The 18,549-nt window shown below is 45.3% G+C and overlaps 1 protein-coding gene across 3 annotated transcripts in view; it reads right to left on the bottom strand.

The window, feature by feature from the left end:
• The window catches only part of ATAD1 (ATPase family AAA domain containing 1), a 28,290-nt gene extending 13,506 nt beyond the window's left edge, over positions 1-14,784 (bottom strand). Inside the window, exons 1-4 of one of the 3 annotated variants that reach the window (XM_075612901.1) lie at positions 14,655-14,784; positions 8,633-8,797; positions 7,849-7,947; positions 3,095-3,215 (exon numbers count right to left, since the gene is read on the bottom strand). In XM_075612901.1, coding sequence (XP_075469016.1) covers positions 3,095-3,215; positions 7,849-7,947; positions 8,633-8,794 — 382 coding nt within the window. In that variant the 5' untranslated portion in view covers positions 8,795-8,797; positions 14,655-14,784. Of the gene's footprint in view, positions 1-3,094; positions 3,216-7,848; positions 7,948-8,632; positions 8,798-13,770; positions 13,901-14,117; positions 14,175-14,654 lie in introns of those variants that run through there. The other 2 variants (XM_075612902.1, XM_075612903.1) reach the window with 2 other exon arrangements.
• Positions 14,785-18,549: the final 3,765 nt, after the last annotated feature.

Here is an 18,549-nt window from a genome sequence, read left to right as displayed (position 1 = left end):
CATACTAATACCCCACAACTGGTAGCACGCTTTAAAGGAGCAGCGTGTGTAAAAACATGGGCGGTAAGCAGGGGGAACCCGGAGCTGGGCCGCGCCAATTTCAGCTCCGGGGAACCCTGGCTTCTGAAACACTTACCTGGAAAGGTGGCGTTAGTACCTCCATGTATTTAAATCTCCGATGTCACGTGAGCCAATCAGGAGCCGTAAACGGATGTAATTGTGGCTTCCTGCTGGGCCGCGTGACACAGGAGATTTAAACCACCATTTTGTTTCCCCAGGTGGTGAAAATAGCCAGTGATCCCCTGCTTCCCAGCCATGAATAAAACAACAAAACAAAAGGGCGGCCAAAAAAACTCAAAGTAACAGGACCCGTCGCTTTCAACAAGGTCAGTGCCCTTAAAGGGGTTAAGTAACTAACCAGGTGTCTGCTCCCTCTAAAGCAGGGGCGGCAGACTCCTGTCCTCGAGGTTAGGTTTTCCTGATATCCCAGCTTCAACACAGGTAGCTCAATCAGTCCCTGCTTAAGCACAGCTGGCTCAATCACCACCTGTGCTGAAGCAGGGATATCCTGAAAACCTGACCTGTTGGTGGCCCTTGAGGACCGGAGTGGCCACACGTGCTCTAAAGCCACGTGACATTGATAAATAATCCAATAATTAGAACACTCAGAACGATAGAGCACACAGCAGGAATTCAGACGTTCATTGCATTGTCAATGGTTTACACCTCCAGAATGTTTCGCCCCTGATGAAGTCCGACTTGGTTCGGAACATTGACTTAATCCCACATTATGGAGGAATAACAAATGCTGAAAATGAAACATTTCTGGAGTGCACCAGCATACCTTGTACCCGGGAATTAAAGACCTTTGTACTAGCCATGCTTACTCAAGTGAGATGCCAATTTGTAGGAGGGGTTTTCACATATTCAACTATGCTTCAAATCAGTCAATATATTGGCAAACCCAGAAAGGTTCCGGTCTCCAGCCTGGAGTATAGTGGACACAAATTCCTGCAGATACTGAATGGCGTTGTTTTCCTATTGTGTTATAGTACTTGTACTGAAGGTTTATGAATGGCTATTCTCTATATAGTGTAGCAATACGATAGATACAGTTGAGATATTGAGGGCTATTATCAGCTATTTACTAGATTATCTAGGTTACCACAATACAGCCATATAACCATCAGTCAATCCTACTGTGTTACTTATATTTTATATTGAGCTCCATATTCGTGTACCATATAACAGTAACTGTCACTGATCTGACGTATCATTGTTACAGCTGACAGGGCCTGGATCACTGATTACCACAGACTAACTCCACTAGTTCACCTCTGCGTGAACTAGTCTCGTGGATACTACGGTAGATTGTTCTACTACTGTTCATGATCACCGTTTGCACGAACAAAAGTGGCACTAAAGGTCTCGCCCGCTGATATCCTCAGGAATACATACTTATCCGTTTTGGTGCATATACTGCTTGTATACCAGAAGCCTCTCCAACAGGCTCATAGCGGTTAACTTTGCTCATGCAACGGGTGGCTCCATATCACCTGCTCACCATATCGGTGAGTACGATCCGCAGCTTAGTGTTCTATTTACCATATTGTACTGGGTATATATTGACCTACAATGTCTCGTGCCATCAATATCCTCAAGATTACCCGGTTTGGTGATTAGACTGAGCGTATACTGCCTATACACTAGCAGCCTCTCCAACAGGCTCATCACACTGGTGGGTACGACCCTCAGCCTAGGGTTTTACCTGCTATACTGTACTGGGCAAATACTGTTTGACGCCTACCAACACTCGATAGATCAGCTCCTATTATTTACAAGGAGGCATATTATACTACATATAGATCTTGGTGATCTAAGGATACATTACCTGATTCAATTAGTCAGTGTTGCTCATATATTATATATCACACTTTATTCTCCAGGGTTAGTGGTTTATTGTTGACCCCCTGTTCCCCTGACAGTGTGGGGTTATTAAGTATACTATACTTGTCCATAGGATAATCTAGTGGTGACAGCCACATCCTGTCCCCCATAGTTATCCTGATTGATGCAGAGTTCTTACCGTAGCACTCTTACTAGGATACATAGTTACATAGTAGATGAGGTTGAAAAAAGACATACGTCCATCAAGTTCAACCTATGCTAAATTTATACAACAGATACTTTATCCTATATCTATACTTATTGATCCAGAGGAAGGAAAACAAAAAACCCCAGAGTCATATCATCCAATGATATCTCATAAGGGGAAAAATAAATTCCTTCCTGACTCCATGAATTGGCAATCGGATTAATCCCTGGATCAACATCCTTCCCATGTTACTTATTTGGTATATCCCTGTATACCTTTGCTTTCTAAAAAAGATGTCCAACCTTTTTTGAACAAATTTATTGTATCTGTCATCACAGTCTCCATGGGTAATGAATTCCACATTTTAACTGCCCTTACTGTAAAGAACCCTTTCCTTTGTTGCTGGTGAAATCTCCTTTCCTCCAACTTAAAGGGATGGCCTGAGTCCTTTGTACTGCCCTTGGGATAAATAGTTCTTTTGAAAGCTCCTTGTACTGTCCCCGAATATATTTGTATATAGTTATCATATCCCCCTCTTAGATGCCTCTTTTCTAATGTAAATAAATCTAATTTAGCTAGCCTCTCCTCATAAGATAGATTGTCCATCCCCTTTATTAATTTGGTGGCTCTTCTCTGCACTCTCTCTAGTTCCAGAATGTATTTTCTAAGGAAGGATCATTGCTGCATCGTTGTTATTTTTAACACCCATTATTTTAACATTCAATGTAGATAATAAACTTGTTTTAATTAACACACAAATCTTCCAGACCGGCGGTTGAGTGCCCAAACTGTTTTTTCTTTTTCTTTATTTCGTGTTCTAACTATACACTTTGAAGATTTACAATGACAAATAATTAAAGATACCATCATGATATTTTACGATTGTAATGAAGAAACAAAAGTATAGGTATGTACTGTATATTTTGGGACTGCGTCTACATCTCTCTCACAGTGTCAGAAAGGCTGCAGAGCTGTGGTCCTAAGATAACTGGTTGATACCTTTAGGAGGCTGCAGCAGCCTGGAGTTCTCAAATAAATGCTTCTTCCTTATTGGGAGAATGACAGTATCCTTGAGATCGGTGATCACATCATCCAAGCCTGCAATGTCTTTCCATTTTACCTGAGAATGAGAACAGGTCAGAAGATAAAGATATTCTATTAGCCAACAATAAATAGCATGTTCTGCTGAAGTGCAAACAAGTCTGAGTGTTTGTTTGTTGATGGTCATTTCAGAACTTCAAGACAAGTCTCCAGTTGGGAATTAACATGTCCATTTGAAGCAGCAAAATCCTATATGTTTTTTCCACCTCTTTAAAAAGGTGAAATGCCACAGTCAGCCAGTTGAATATCTCAGCAGCCTCAGAATGGGGAAGTGTTTGTCAATCAAATGTTTTCTACTCCTCAGAAACCCTTATCACATGATAGCGAGGGGGAACTCTGGCTGTACAAGCACTTGCTGATCACACAGAAGGGAGAAAGCAGAGGAAATGAAACTCCTCCCAAGTCAAAGTTACAATAAAACAATTTGAAAATACGTACAGGACATATATATATAATGGATTTAAGACAAAAGGTGGCACTGTGTACTCATTTGCATGTCATTTCCCAGAATCCCTTGCTGCAGTGGAAGCACTGTATGCTAGGTGATAATGGTGAAAGGCAGGGTTGCAGACCTGTCTAAGACGTGAATATGCTCACAAGTAATCTTTTTATATGACACACACACACCACACACCACACACCACACACCACACACCACACACCACACACCACACACACATTTTTTTTCCCTCTAATGCTTTCCCCTTCTTTACTAAAATTGTTCGATTTGTGTTTCACATCGCCTTGTTCCTGCCATCCATGTTACAAGCATCAATTTGACTTATTCATAAGGAGAGCAAATACCCAGTGTGCTCTGGAAGCTACCGCCTGATCTCACCTATAAATTCAGCTTTGAAAATATTTTCTAAGATCTTGGCCAACAGATTGAATGGGGTCCTCCCCACCTTAATCCACACCGATCAAGCCGGATTCGTAATGGGTCATCGAGCGGACGATAATATTAGGAGAATTATTGTTGGCCTTAGCGTAAAAAAAACAATATACCTGCCATGTTGCTCAGCCTCCATGCAGAGGCGGCTTTTGACCGTGTTGACTGGTCTTACATGCAATAGTACTAACAACATTTGGGTTTGAAGGTGCATTCTTGAAAGCAATCCTCTCCAATTACACAAATCAAATGATCTGCAAAGGCTTCCTATCTGAAGCATTCTCAATAGAAAGCGACACACAACAGGAGTGTCCGCTCTCCCTTCTTCTATTTTCCCTGTGTGGGGAGATGCAGGCGGCATAGTATAAATATTAAGGTGATCCGGGCCGGGACCCAAGAATGCAAGATGGCCCTATTCGTTGACGATGTCATTCAAACACTATCCAAAGCTCTCACCTCTCTTCCAAATGTGTTTAGTTCCCCATTTAACAAAATATCGGGATAAGATAAACAATAGTAAGTCTGAGGCACGTAATATAAATCTTCAACATGAAATGTTCAAATTGCTAGAACTACATTTCTTTTGTATGGGAAGATTCTTTACACTAAATTTCGACTTCCGGTGGCAACCTAAAGCAATAAAATATCTCGGAATTTTCCTCACCAAGGACTACAAGACCACATATCAAGCTAACAACCCCAAATTATGGCAAACCCTCCACGCAGACTTCCAAATTTGGACAAAACTTGAACATTTCCTGGATTGGGAAAGTACAATCTGTAAAAATGAATTTACTGCCCTCTGCTGCTTTACTTGTTCCAGACCCTACGCATTCCCATTATACAAAAAGACATTCACAGCTTCAGCCACACATCCTGACACTTATCTGGAACATGAAACGAACCAGAATAAGTAAATACACTAACCCATCACTCAAGAGTAGGGGGCTTTGCTCTGCCCTGCCTAACCTGATATTTTAACAGCAGCACCAAACATGGCAGCTGGTGCTATGGCCATGCTAATCAAGAACTATGGAGATGGGTCACGCTCGAAGCCACCGTGGTCCATCCGGTGAAACTGGATATGATCATATGGCTTCCCACCCCCCCCCCCCCCCCCATTCCCCCTCCCAGGGCAGAACAGCCATCAAGAATTCGTTACCTACAATCTCTCATTTTTTTAAACTGTGGCAGAAGCTCAAAAATGTATATACAACCTGGCTTTTAAGGAGTCCCTGAAGAATCTGTTACTGGGAAATCATGAATACGCCCCAGGACTATCTAGATATGCATTCTTACATTGGACCACAGCCCCTCCCCATACCTCATTTGGAAAAACATCAATAAAAATGAAGTTGTAAAAACAACTAACAATACGTATAGGTGTCAGATTAGGGTAATAAAAGCATTAATTACCCAGGTGAGACTCCTTAAACAGGTCACTGGGAATAGTTCACTTTGGTCCTAGGAGGGATTGTCCCTTTTAGAAAAAAATGGCTGATCAAATACAACTGTATGCTTTTAAAAAGCATTTTTAATAACGTTTAATCAAGTGCTTCTTAGCATGAACTACAGTATGCTTTAGATCGCAACACAAGACTAGAAAGATAACTTTTATAGGACGTGTCGAATGTTTTTTTGAAGGCTGCCTGATCAAAAATGAAATGTTTTCTTCCGAGTGGGGGAAGAAATGGCAAACATTTCATCAGTGACTCAAAAGGATCATTTACTTCAACAGGTTTCTCGCATACAATATACACACACTTTTCAATGTTCTGAAAGTCCGACCCCTGTGGCCTGTAAAACCTGCTCACTCCACATTTGTCTTTGTTTTTCCATTTTAAGTTAGCAGGGTGAGATGATCTGCCCGTTGTGATTTGTGATGGTATCTCTTGTGGGATTTCAGAATGCTTAAACCTAACTTCTAAGGCAGGGGTGCGCAAACTTTCCCCCGTGCGCACCCCTGCCTGCTCTCCTCCACGCCTCACGCCCCCCCTCCCCGTTCGACCCCGGCGCCAAATGAGGCGTGGGGTCATGTGATGTCACGTCGCCATGGTAACGTGACAGCATCCCGCGGCGTCAATTCACGCCGGGTTACCAGGACGATGCATCGCTGAAAGGGAAGGTAAGTGTGTTATAGAGGCCTTGCGCGGTCCCCCGGCATTTAATTTAAATGCTTGGGGGGAGAGCGCAGGACCTCTATTACTGCAGTAACCCCCCCCCCAGAAAATCTAGCGCCCCCCAGCTTGCGCACCGCTGTTCTAAGGTCACTGACAAACTGTTCAGCTTACCAATGCATGTAATACTATGCTTGTAACGTGCTAAAATAACAGAGGAGGGAGAGGGAGTAGGTGTATAGTACCTTTTATTTGACCAAATAATTGTTTATGTTACAACCTTTCAATATTCTTCATTAGGTACAGCTATGGAACGTGGCTACGCACCCATCATTATCTATGCGTGTGGCAGGCAACTAAATAGTATTTTTAAATGTATCAATGGATTCTTCAGATTCAAATACTTTTCACATAAATTCATTCTGATCAGAAACTTGTTGTTCTTCAATGTTAGGTTTTGGGCTGTTGGCATCCTAATTACTTTCTAAACAGAAGACTTTTCCAATAAAGCAGGGATGGCAAGCTCCAGTCCACCAACAGGTCAGGTTTAAAGGATATCCCTGCTTCAGCACAGGTGGCTCAATCAATGACAAGGATTGAGCCACCTGAAGCAGGGAAGTCATTCAAACCTGACCTGTTGGTGGCACTTGAGGACTGGCGTTGGCCGCTCCTGCACTAAAGCATTAAAATATTAGGGGTCCTGGAGATTAAAATGGAGCTCTCCCCAGAGTCCAGTGCAGTCTAAGGCCGCGCTTATAGTGCCGGCGACGCGACGTCGCCTGAAAACAAATACATTGCTGCCGCCGCGTGCACTACAACCGACGGAGCGACGCCGCGAAAACCTGAAGCCGGCAAAATTTGATTTTTCAAGGGCCATCGCGTCACGTGACAGCCCTTGAACCAATCAAATTGCCGGAATCCCGCCACCCGGTAAAACATAACTTTCGCCGGAAGCGACGGCGACTTCACCCGCCGTCGCTAACGACGGCACTATAGACAGGGCCTAAGGCTGCGCTAATAGTGCCGTCGCCGCGACGGTGACGTCACACTGCGGTTGCTGGAAAAATCAAATTGACTTGACTTCCAGCGACCGTGACAAAGCCATCGCGCTTACTATAAGCGCACGCAACGGCGGCAATACATTTGTTTTGGCGCGACCGTGAGTCGCTGTCGCTATACACGCAGCCTAAAGGTTCCCGTGCTAACCTCAGAAGTTAGAGAGGAAGAAAATCTTGTTTTTATGGGGTTTTTTAGGACAAGATTAGGCAGCAAGATAAAAACATTATATGTGTTAAATTCATAGAGGGTTTGAGGGAATGTGTTGCCTTAAAAACGGTGACAAATATGTATGCAAGTATATCGTTATATGTATAATGCCATCCATGTACCCAGCGCGTTACAGCAGTAATACACGCGACACAGTAATGGGAGACATAATAGGAACAAGCACTGCAGACATAAAAGTACATTGTGGGAGTGTGAGTGCGCCTTACACATACTTTCTGGATACGACATTAAACTATGTTCTAAGGGCTCCGTAACGAACTCTCCGGTTCTACCCAATAAACTCCACCCACATAAGGTTTCCCCCAGTACTGGCGCTGTACCCAAGCTGTGCCCGGCAGCTGTGATGAAGGATCTCTTACCAGCATGCTGAGCGGGTCAACTAGATGGGCGGCGATACTCATCTCATACTCTGTGAGCTTCACGTTGGTCACACCAATCTGCTTCATCAGCTTCTCGGCCTGGGAAACAGAGCAGAGGTTCGAAGACCGTCTCATTATGTTGCCACTCCACGACCATTTGAGAAAGCACACAACACACTTACCACTTTGCTGCCAGATGTGCCAGCAATACAGGGTGGGTGAACTATTCCTGAGAGCGGCTTTCAAAGTTCAATGGATATACAAGCGTGCCAGTGATTGCCTGAGCCAATCAGAGTGGTCCATTCTTTAAAGTTGTGTGCACCAGGTGGCTCTGCTGGACGCATGGAGGTTGGGGAGCTTTGTTGAATGAACTATTCTTATTGGTTGAACTAATTGCACTAATACACAAGACTCTTGGGCAAGTCACTATCTTTCGGTCACAAACATTTGGCTCTGGGTGTTATTAATGTGCAGTACTGCAGATAAGGCGCCACTGCACGGTATCTCCCACACACTTTAATGGGAGTTTGTGTGGCAATGCAAGATTAGCACCATCGCACTTTAAAGACTTATCCCCTATGAAAGAGACACTATGGGAGTTAGTGCTTAAACTGCGATAGTGCCGATCAGGATACCATTGCATGGAAACGCCCATTGACTTCAATGAGCGTTTCTGTGAGAGAGTACCGAGATTGGTACCGTCACAGCTTAACAACAACAAAAACCTAAGTCACTACAGTTCTCCAGTCATTCTTAACGCAATTCTAAAAAGAAATACTCATACCTGTTTCTGGGCTTCGAGTTTCTGTTTTCTAGTTGGGTCTATGGCATCTACCATCCATTTAATGGTAAAATAGGTGACTGCACCAAAGATTGTCAAGCGGAATATTAGGCCGACTACCTCATTCCGGCTCAGGGGACGAGAGAAGGCTTCTGCGTGGACCATTTTCTAGAGGAGAAGTACAGGTACATTTAATGATAGCAGTGAATGCACTGTATTTTTCAAACACCATGCACTGGAAAGCATACCTACATCTTATCTTTATAACGACTGCTTTTAGGTTGCAAATTTGCTTGTTATTAGCCAACCATTTCACGGGTAGAGTTCCTGCAGGTGTTGGGTGTGAGCTTTTAATGACACTGGCTTGGCTTGGGATACCAGTGTTTGGGATGGGGAATAAAATATAAATCAATTGTGCAAATTAAGAGCATCCTGACATCTCATTGCAAAGCAATCCTGGGTCTGATTATTCCCCGCCAACAAGCTTGATGTTCTACAACACAGAAAACATTAGCTGATCAATCATAATTGTGGCGTTTTGCCCCAAACATGCTCCCTTAAAAAGAGCAGACCGCTGGTAGTGGTGGATCATAATGGGTTGGACTGGCCACGAATTAAAGTCCCCAAACATCCGATTATTCCCACTTTGTGGTATACATACAGTTTACAAAGTCAAATGATTTATTTTTACCCTTTGAGTGCCATACGAAGTACCATGCAAGTCAAGACAGCTGGCACTCTAGGGGCCCTATGACGTACGAGGTACGTTATACTAGAAACTATTGTTTCCCAAGTAATCGGAACAGAAGCCGAATATCTTCCAATTCCAGTCACGTCCTGAGGTCCCTTCCTTCCATCACGTGATGGCTACACTAAGTGATACATTAACGTGGATGAGTGCTGCCAGTCGTCCTGCACTCAAAGGGTTAAAATAACAGAAGGGACAATTGAAATTGCTTGTTGGACTGAGCCACCTGTGCTGCAGCAGGGATATCAGGAAAACCGGACCTGTTGTGTGATCTTGAGGACTGGAGTTGGCTACTGGTGTTCTAGACAAAGAATTCTGACTTTAATTTGTATCTAGATCAGTGGTTCCTAACCTTTTTTTGGTTAAAGAACCCTATAATTGTATCATGAAATTCTGTGGGACCCCAACCCTCTCTAATAGCGCATCTGAGATCAGATGCATTGTAAATTCTTCTGTATTTGGTGCAATTTTTAAATCAACTCAAAATTGCAGGGAACCCTATAGGGATGGCCAGGGAACCCAATGGTTCCTAGGAACCCCTGTAGAAAAACAGGGATCTAGATAATAAAACAACTGATACAACAACCAAAAATTATACAGCACATTTTATGTATACCCAGTGGATAAATTCAGTTTTTGGACACAAATGTTAAAATAAGAGATATGGGAGGTCTTTATAATCAGTACAATGTGTAGTCGTGATGTGCTTCAGTTTGCCTATAACTAGACTTGTGTGCCACCTGGTGGCCAGATGAAATTTAGCTGCAGTTTTAGTAGCACAGGTACCACTTATGAGCACATTCAGATCTCAGACCGGTCCACAAATCTGCTTTTCACCATAATTACTCCGCATACCATGCTACCACTGCAGCCAGGGATTCTGGGTAATGAATGACATGCAAATGAGCATTCAGTTTATGTGGGTTTTTTTTTAACCCAGGCTGTGCTGAAAAACTGAACACAGCAGGAATACAATTATAAAGATCCATGTTAAAATGGATTAAGAAGCAAAAAGTTACACAGAGTGCTCATTTGCATGTCATTACCCAAAATCCCTGGCTGCAGTGGAAGCATTGCATGCAGAGATTGTGAACCTAAGATTAGTGCATGTCCTGATAAGTGTTTATGAAGTGAAACTTCCTTAGTGGCACCTCATTCAAACTGGGGCAAAAAAGAATTGTGGAGACAGAAATGAAACGGATGTGACGTCAGTGCTGGCAGTTGAGGCCGGGCTGTGTTCTGGCTCAGCCCGACCCCAACACTGACATCATACCCGCTCCACAAATCAGATGCGGCGGCGGCGGCGATAGCCGCCGGCGCCGCTCCTAATGGCCCCCGCTCCCCCCACACGGCCGCAGACATATGCGGCGGCAGCGATAGCCGCCGGCGCCGCTCCTAACGCTACTATACGTCCCAGTGACGTCAGGCGCTGGTGGGGGAACTCCGTCAGCTGTCTGAAGCTGCTCCGGTCCCACCGCTGTTATTCCTCCTCTTATGTCAGAAGCATACAGACTCCTCTGTCACCCTGCAAGTCCCCCTGCCCCTCCTCTGCCGCCGGGCGGGAAACTCCTCTGCCGCGGGGCGGGAGACTCCTTTGCCGCGGGGCTGGACACTCCTCTGTCACCCTGCAAGTCCCCCTGCCCCCGGAGCAAACACACTCAAACACACTGACACAAACAAACACACATAATTACATACACATACCTCCGCACTACAGGCTATGCTCAAGATGATAACCCAACGATAACCAAGTCCCCCTGCCCCCGGAGCAAACACTCAAACACAATGACACAAACAAACACATATAATTACATACACATACCTCCGCGGATACACGGGCTGGAGACTCCTCTGCCGCCGGGCGGGAGACTCAGACAGAGCTCTCCCCGCTGGGCTCACTCGCGTACAGGGGAGCTGTTCAGCTGCCGTCAACCTCTGTGCAGCCCGCGCCGCGCATGCGCAGTAGTCATGGCGACCCTGTCGGATGCCACGCATGCGCAGAAGCGTCTGGCAGCGGCGCCGTTAGGTGATGTGAGGGGGTGAAGGGGGGTGATGTGAAGAGATGAAGGGGGGTGATGTGAGGAGGTGAAGGGGGGTGATGTGAGGGGCAGGGGGTGATGTGAGGTGCAGGGGGGTGCAGGGGGTGATCGGAGGTGCAGGGGGTGAGGGGAGTTGTAGGGGGTGAGGGGAGGTGAGGAGGTGAAGGGGGGTGATGTGAGGGGGTGAAGGGGGGTGATGTGAGGTGCCGGGGGGTGATGTGAGGTGAGGAGGTGTAGGGGGTTAATGTGAGGTGCCGGGGGGTGATGTGAGGTGCAGGGGGGTGATGTGAGGTGCAGGGGGGTGACATGAGGTGCAGGGGGGTGACCTGAGGTGCAGGGGGGTGACGTGAGGTGCAGGGGGGTGATGTGAGGTGCAGGGGGGTGATGTGAGGTGCAGGTGATGTGAGGTGCAGGGGCATATGCGAAGTGCAGGGGGGTGCGCATACATCACACATGCACGCACACAGAGTCACACATGCACGCACACAGTCACACATGCACACACACAGTCACAGTCACACACACACACAGTCACACGCACGCACACAGTCACACGCACGCACACACAGTCACACGCACGAGGAATTCACACCTAGTGCAAATAGCTAATACAGGGGATGTGTGCCGAGCACGCACCTTCAAAGTCAAAATTTATTTGCGTTTTGTCAATGAAATTGTATTTTGATTTTTAATTAAAACATCACAAACACAATTTCTGTGACAAAAGTCAAAGAAGTTTCACTTACTATGCGCGTGCACAGCACACACAGCTTTTTTTTTGACTTGCTGTACGGTGGAGGGTTGTCGTCACTTGTTTACTCACCATAACGTACTTTGTATACCTGGTTAGTAGTATAGGTTAAAGCAATCACTACACCATCTCCGACAGATGATTTCCAGGGAATCCCCCAGTAAATTGTATAACCAAATCAAATTTCAAATGCATTACTCACTTCGTGTTAGTTTGAGCAGGGTGGAAAGGGGGGAGCGGTAGGCTGTTGGTGGAGCAGGAGGGATGGGAAATTATCCAAAATCCACAGCTGGGGCATTTGTGGAGTGAAACACAATATACTCTTTTTGGGAACCCCTGAGCCCCCACGAAATATATGTATAGAAGTGTCAAAAAGGAGTGCTATTGAGCGTGGCATAGGTATACAACAGGCGACAGAGAAGCCCAATGCTACATCCAACATGACAAAAATACACAGTAAAATACTTATATATTCTCTTGAAAAAGGGTCATTTAGTTTAATCCTTTGGCCAAAGCAGTGTAAGCCTGTGAGCCACGACAAGGCAGACCCTGTTCGCAAGTCCTAGCACTACCAGATAAAATACTAATATACCTCTATTAGGATTACAATTCTAATTTACCTCTATTAGGAGGGAGAAAGACCAACATTGGATCTATATCCAGTAGAATGAAAGGACCTACTAACTTGGGAAGTGGGGAGGGCGGGCTTAAAACCTGGGAAGGAGGAGCCACTGAGGGAAAAAGATAAGTTTCATTTCAGCTAGTGAATAAAAGGAAGGTGGCACCTACCCCTCTCACACCCAGCGAAAGTGAACAGCAAGGCTCTCTGGTGGTGACTTTATTGGACAGGAATGATTTTGATTAGATCAGGTGTTATTGGGACAGATGGATGAGTTTAAAAGAAATAGTAACTCAGCAACTAATACTATTGTTAAAACGATAAAGCAAAGCTTTAGCCAATATACCTTGTCTGCAATTTGTAATGTTTTAAGTATTACATGTTGTTAATTAGGATCTCAATATCTCCGAGTTAAACATTAAATCTGGGTTGCTCAAGCAACAATTAGCTTAGCATTGTGAATAAGGCCCTCTGTGACCTTTTATTTTCTGTATGCACCGCCTACAGATGTTTAGGTACAGTTAGCAAACCAACTCAAGTGTGGCTGTTTTATGGTTGTTGGCTCTGCAGTGTGAAGCCGGGAACTCGATGGTCCAACATCCCAAAGGGCAGCAACAGGAATCTTACTTTGATGGTGTAACAGATCAATATGTTTGTAAACGAGTTGGGGGATAATTCTATGTATGGTAAAGCGGCTCTTAGGACAGTTTGGCAGAAAATACCCATTGCAGACAATAGGATCTTTGTCTGCAACAGCCATAACAGACTCCTCGCCATACATAGAAAAGACCCTTAGTGTAATCTGCTTCGCTAGAAAGATTCATAACCCTTAAAGTAGCTTATTTATCTGTATTCGAACAATAAAATGGAGTATGCCTCTTCTCCGGGCCTAGTGAATTCATTCATAGGGATATCTTTACCTGTATGGTAAAGGATTCATAATTACTCTTCAAACAAACAATGATAAAATAAACAGCAATTCACCTCCTAGTTGCGGACTGACCATCCTAATCACCGACATTAAAGGCTGTTTACCATGAAATAAATTAAACACAGAAACTCGTGCATTAAAAAAGGTGTCAACCAGCAACATGTAACTTGGCTAAACATGCAGCTGTCCTTGAATCACTTTCCCTAGGCAGGACTGCCCCTGGAGAGCTACGGTGATTTCAGATATGGCCAATGATGAGGTGGATTGCATGCACTTCTGCTAGCACAGCACTGTGGGGCAACCAACATAACGTGCCACTTCTTGCTTGCTTCACGTCTCCCTACTCCAGCAGCATGTGGCGGTCACAGTGTTATAATGAAGCACAGGGCCACCTACTCACTTTAACGGTGGCTACTTTATCCTTCAAGATTTCGCAGCTGGAGCATGGCTCCTCGCTTCCCAAAAGCCACGTGCTGCTGGCGAAAGGAGTAATAATATAAGGAGTAATATTATAAGGAGTAATATTATAAGGTACTTCTAATATGGTCCTTTTAATATAGTAAATAGGCTGCTGTTACTAAGGTAATCGGCAGTTTGTAATAGTGTGATTGTGTAGCTGCAGTGCGGCTGTGTCCCTGCGTAGGATCACAGGGCTGCGGGCTGCATGGATCAGTACCACTATGTGCAGCCGCAGAGTCTCGTGCCTCCCCTGGCGGTCACATGGGCCCAGCCTGGGACTCTGTCCCCGCATCCCTATGACCTTCCCCCCGATGCTAAGCGCCCCCCAGCCCGGCTCTGAGGTCTCCCGCGCGGCTGAGAACCGAAGCACGCTTGTCTGTACCCGGGCGGAGGGAGAACCGAAGCACGCCCGCCTGTACCGGGCGGAGGGAGAGCGGGAGGAACCCCCCCCACAGCGGGACAGGTAACCGACACTCACCGGCTTGATGACACTGCCCGATCCAGGAAGTGAAACCAAAAGCAGCGGCTCTGCTAATGGTGCATTGCATAATATCTTCCCCCCCGGAAATGGAGTCGGCTGCACTAAAGTTCCACGTGTGCTGTGTGCGGTCTCAGTGGGCATGTCACAATGTGCTGTGTGATGTAATGTGCTATTGTGCGCTATCTCAGTGGGCATGTCACTGTGTGCTGTGGTCATGTCACAATGTGCTGTTGTCACAATGTGCCGTGTGATGTGCCTGTGTCCAGTATTTGTTACTAAGACCACACCAACAGCTGTTAATGACCCAAACGTTGTAAGATTTCTGGTTTCTTGTAAAAAATAAAGCCATATAATTAGAACAACCCAAAGAGTGACATTTAATTCTATGTAATGCTAATACAGACTTTCAGTGACTGAGAATCATAAGGGCAGGTCCATACTGCTGCAGACCGCGTGGAGGTGTCCGCACGGGGTGTGATCACAATGCCCCCAGGCATTGATCGCGCCCCTAAACCGCGTAGATGGCACTGAGGGGCGCACGTTGCGCGAAAAATCAGTTTAAACTGATTTTTCGGTGCGACAGCCAGGTCATGTGAGCGGTTTGCCCAATGAGGGTGAACCAGCTCTGTCATGCCCCCCACGGCACGTCTACCATGGACAGAAAACACTCTTGCTTCACGCGGGTGACGTCACAGCCTTTGCACGCCTCCGCGTGGGTGAAGGCTGTATGACCTTAGCCTAAGTCATTGACCTGTCATTGATTTCGGTGTAGTGCGCATAGACTTCTATAAAGCCTCTGATAAAATATATTCACATTCATGACCTATCTAAAACTTGTCGCTTCTTCCGCCATGACGACGATAAGATCTGTTCTTTCCTCTGTTGATCTACTGCAACAACTCTACTGTGTCCTTATTCCCTCCCATCATCATTATTGTAACCTACTACTAACAGCTGCAGCTACAATCACTTCACTTTCTCCCAGAACGTGTCTGCTCACCTCCTTAAATCCCTCTCTTGCCTTCCCATCAAATTCCTTATCACCCAACAAAGCCCTTTTCTACTTCCAGGCTCTCCACTCATCTGCTTCTCACTACATATCATAGTTACATAGTTACATAGTAGATAAGGTTGAAAAAAGACGTACGTCCATTAAGTTCAACCTATGCTAAATTTAGATATTTCGCCAGGCCCGACCCTAAGTGGTAAGCAGGTAAGGCGCCACCTAGAGGCTGCAGGTCTCGGGGCAATACAAAAGGGAAGGGGGGAGGGAAGGGTAAGGCTCTTGCTACAGTCTGTATAGGTGGCGAGAGGTGCCTGGGGCTATTGGATAGACAAAACCACTGGTCTAAGGAAAGACGAGAACAGAAAAAGGCCCCCGTTGTCTAGCACTCAACTCTGGTGTAGAGTAAAGGATTTAAAATGTTACTAAGGGGGCGGCAAGAGGGAGAGAGTAGCAGCACGAATGCTTTCCTTTTTAGTTATTTTTTTAATACATGTAGGATTGAAGCAGGTGGTGTCTGGAGTGGAACCTGTTAATTTCATCTCAGGGACCCCTTTCTTCCTGAGATACTTACCTCCTTAGGGGCTGCATGTATCTCAGCTGAGGTTTAAAGTCCCCGGGCACATGGGCCAATAGGAAGTGTGACATAGTCCAAAGATGTTAGGCAGCTTTCTGCCCCGTTTTAGGTCAGAAAGTGCAGGAATAGTTCAAAATGATCCATTCCATATCTTCACATTTACTCAGGCTGGTGGATGGAGAATCCAGACCACAGTTTACAATGTGTCTAGTTCTCCCTCACCTGCTTTCCTAATCACCAGCACAGGTATTTAGAGCAGAGAGGTTTGCTTTTCAGTCTCTCTTCTTAGAGCCTGGAGACTGGGGGTTTCACTGCTCCCCTGCATCCAGTTCGGGGTGGACGGCCCCTTCAAGTATCACAGTACCAGAGGATTTGCCTGGACACTTGGGACCGAGTTCCCTACCACGAACAGATAAGACAAACAAATGTTTATTGCTGTATCTAAAAGACTATGATGTATCTAGTGACCCTAAATAAGAGGGCATTGTTTTAAAGCTGGGAACCAGGATAGTTGGTCCAGCAGCACTTAGAGAGGCTGATTCTGCTGTGTAGTTAGATCCCTGAATGGGATAGGATTTCTTTATATGATTTGGTTTTTATTTCTTAAAAGTGACAGTGTGTGAAATGTTACAACGGTGATATGAGTAAACCGCTGAATGCCTCCTGCCTACACCTGTTAAAGCTGAAGTCCCTTATTGGGATGAAAATAAAGCAGGCAGAAGCCTGAGTTAAGCAACGTAATACTTTGCATGTTCCTGTTTTTTGTATAATTAACCCTAGAAGACTGTGTCGGGAAGAACCCAGACAGACGTCACCGCTACAAAAGAGGGGCGGTTGTCACAGAAGTCGCATATGATGTCAGGGATCCTATTGGCCCATGTGATGGGACATTTAAACCTGAGATACTGCCCTGGTTTCCGAGATACATATTGGGGAAGAAAGCGTTGTTATTTCAGCATGTTTAAATCCCATTCATCATGCGGGCCAATGGGATGTCACTTACATGAGTCGGCCGCCACCTTTCTGCCGCCCTCTATCTACTTTGGAATCCCAGCGTCAAATGACGCAGCGGACGTCATCAACGTGAGACTGCGTGATGTCACCTTGGGGCGTCCGTGCCGTTTTTTGACGCTGGGATTCTAAAGGAGATAGAGGGCGGCAGAAAGGTGGTGGCCGACACATGTAAGTGACTTCCCATTAGGTCCAGTAGGCCCGAGAGCGCGGCAAATTCATATTGGGGGCGGAAATGCTTCCGCCCTATGTCCGGGCCTAATTCGAAATCCGCCACTGTGACTGACAGAAGAGGTTCTGTAGCAGCCACTGTCTTTCCTGCATAGGCCCTGTGGTGGACGAGTGGCCTCCCATGGTGGACGAGTGGCCTCCCATGGTGGACGAGTGGCCTCCGTTGGGGGACGAGTGGCCTCCGTTGGGGGACGAGTGGCCTCCGTTGGGGGACGAGTGGCCTCCGTTGGGGGACGAGTGGCCTCCCATGGTGGACAGATACAGGGCAGTAAAATCTTTTGCGCCCTGCTTATGTTAGTTGCACTACTTGTATTCTAATTCCTTGTGTTCTATTGTCTTTTATGTAAAGTGCTGGGTACATTGTTAGCGCCATACAAATAGAAAAATATATACATACATACATGCATTTTTTTTAAAAAGTGCCTTACTGATCCTGAGCTATGACTCATTACTTGATTCTTTGTCTATAGAAATGTACCATCTATTCTCTGGCAAAGACATATAAAGAGAATGTTGTTTTTTTTTTATTTTGCAATCTGATATTCTGTTGACATTTCCGCATTGTTCATGGAAAATACTGCAAGGTCACTAACTGCTCTTAAAAAGTCAGTCCAAGCAGCTTAAAAAAAAAAAAATTCTTTTAAAATATGCAGCATTTTGTTATTTTTATTGAAAACGAGTTACCTAAGCTGCCGATCGATTCGTTCTCCCGTGGTCAATCAGCAAAGATCCTGCTTCCCAGGGTTCACTAAATGGCTGCCTTTCAGTTTCAAATTAATCCTTCAGTCGGTGTAACTCAGCTACAATGTATTCTTATATTACTAGGGTAGGTAACATTATCTATTTTACAGATTACAGCTCAAACTGCTGGGAACATTGGCAACAAATTATCACAAACAGGAAAGTGTTGCAAAGCCCTTGCACTGCTTAGGAGGTGGGCTAAAGCCTGCTAATCAACGGGTGCTTTAAAACCCAAAGAAAAACCAAAGGGTGCTTTAAAACTTATTAAAAATGGCATTAAGAGTTGAATAACAAAAAAAAAAAAAAAAAGGAACTATTATCTAATACTA

This window comes from Ascaphus truei, chromosome 8, assembly GCF_040206685.1.
Source record: "Ascaphus truei isolate aAscTru1 chromosome 8, aAscTru1.hap1, whole genome shotgun sequence".
Lineage (NCBI taxonomy): Eukaryota > Metazoa > Chordata > Amphibia > Anura > Ascaphidae > Ascaphus > Ascaphus truei.
This window is presented reverse-complemented; position numbering and strand designations above follow the sequence as displayed.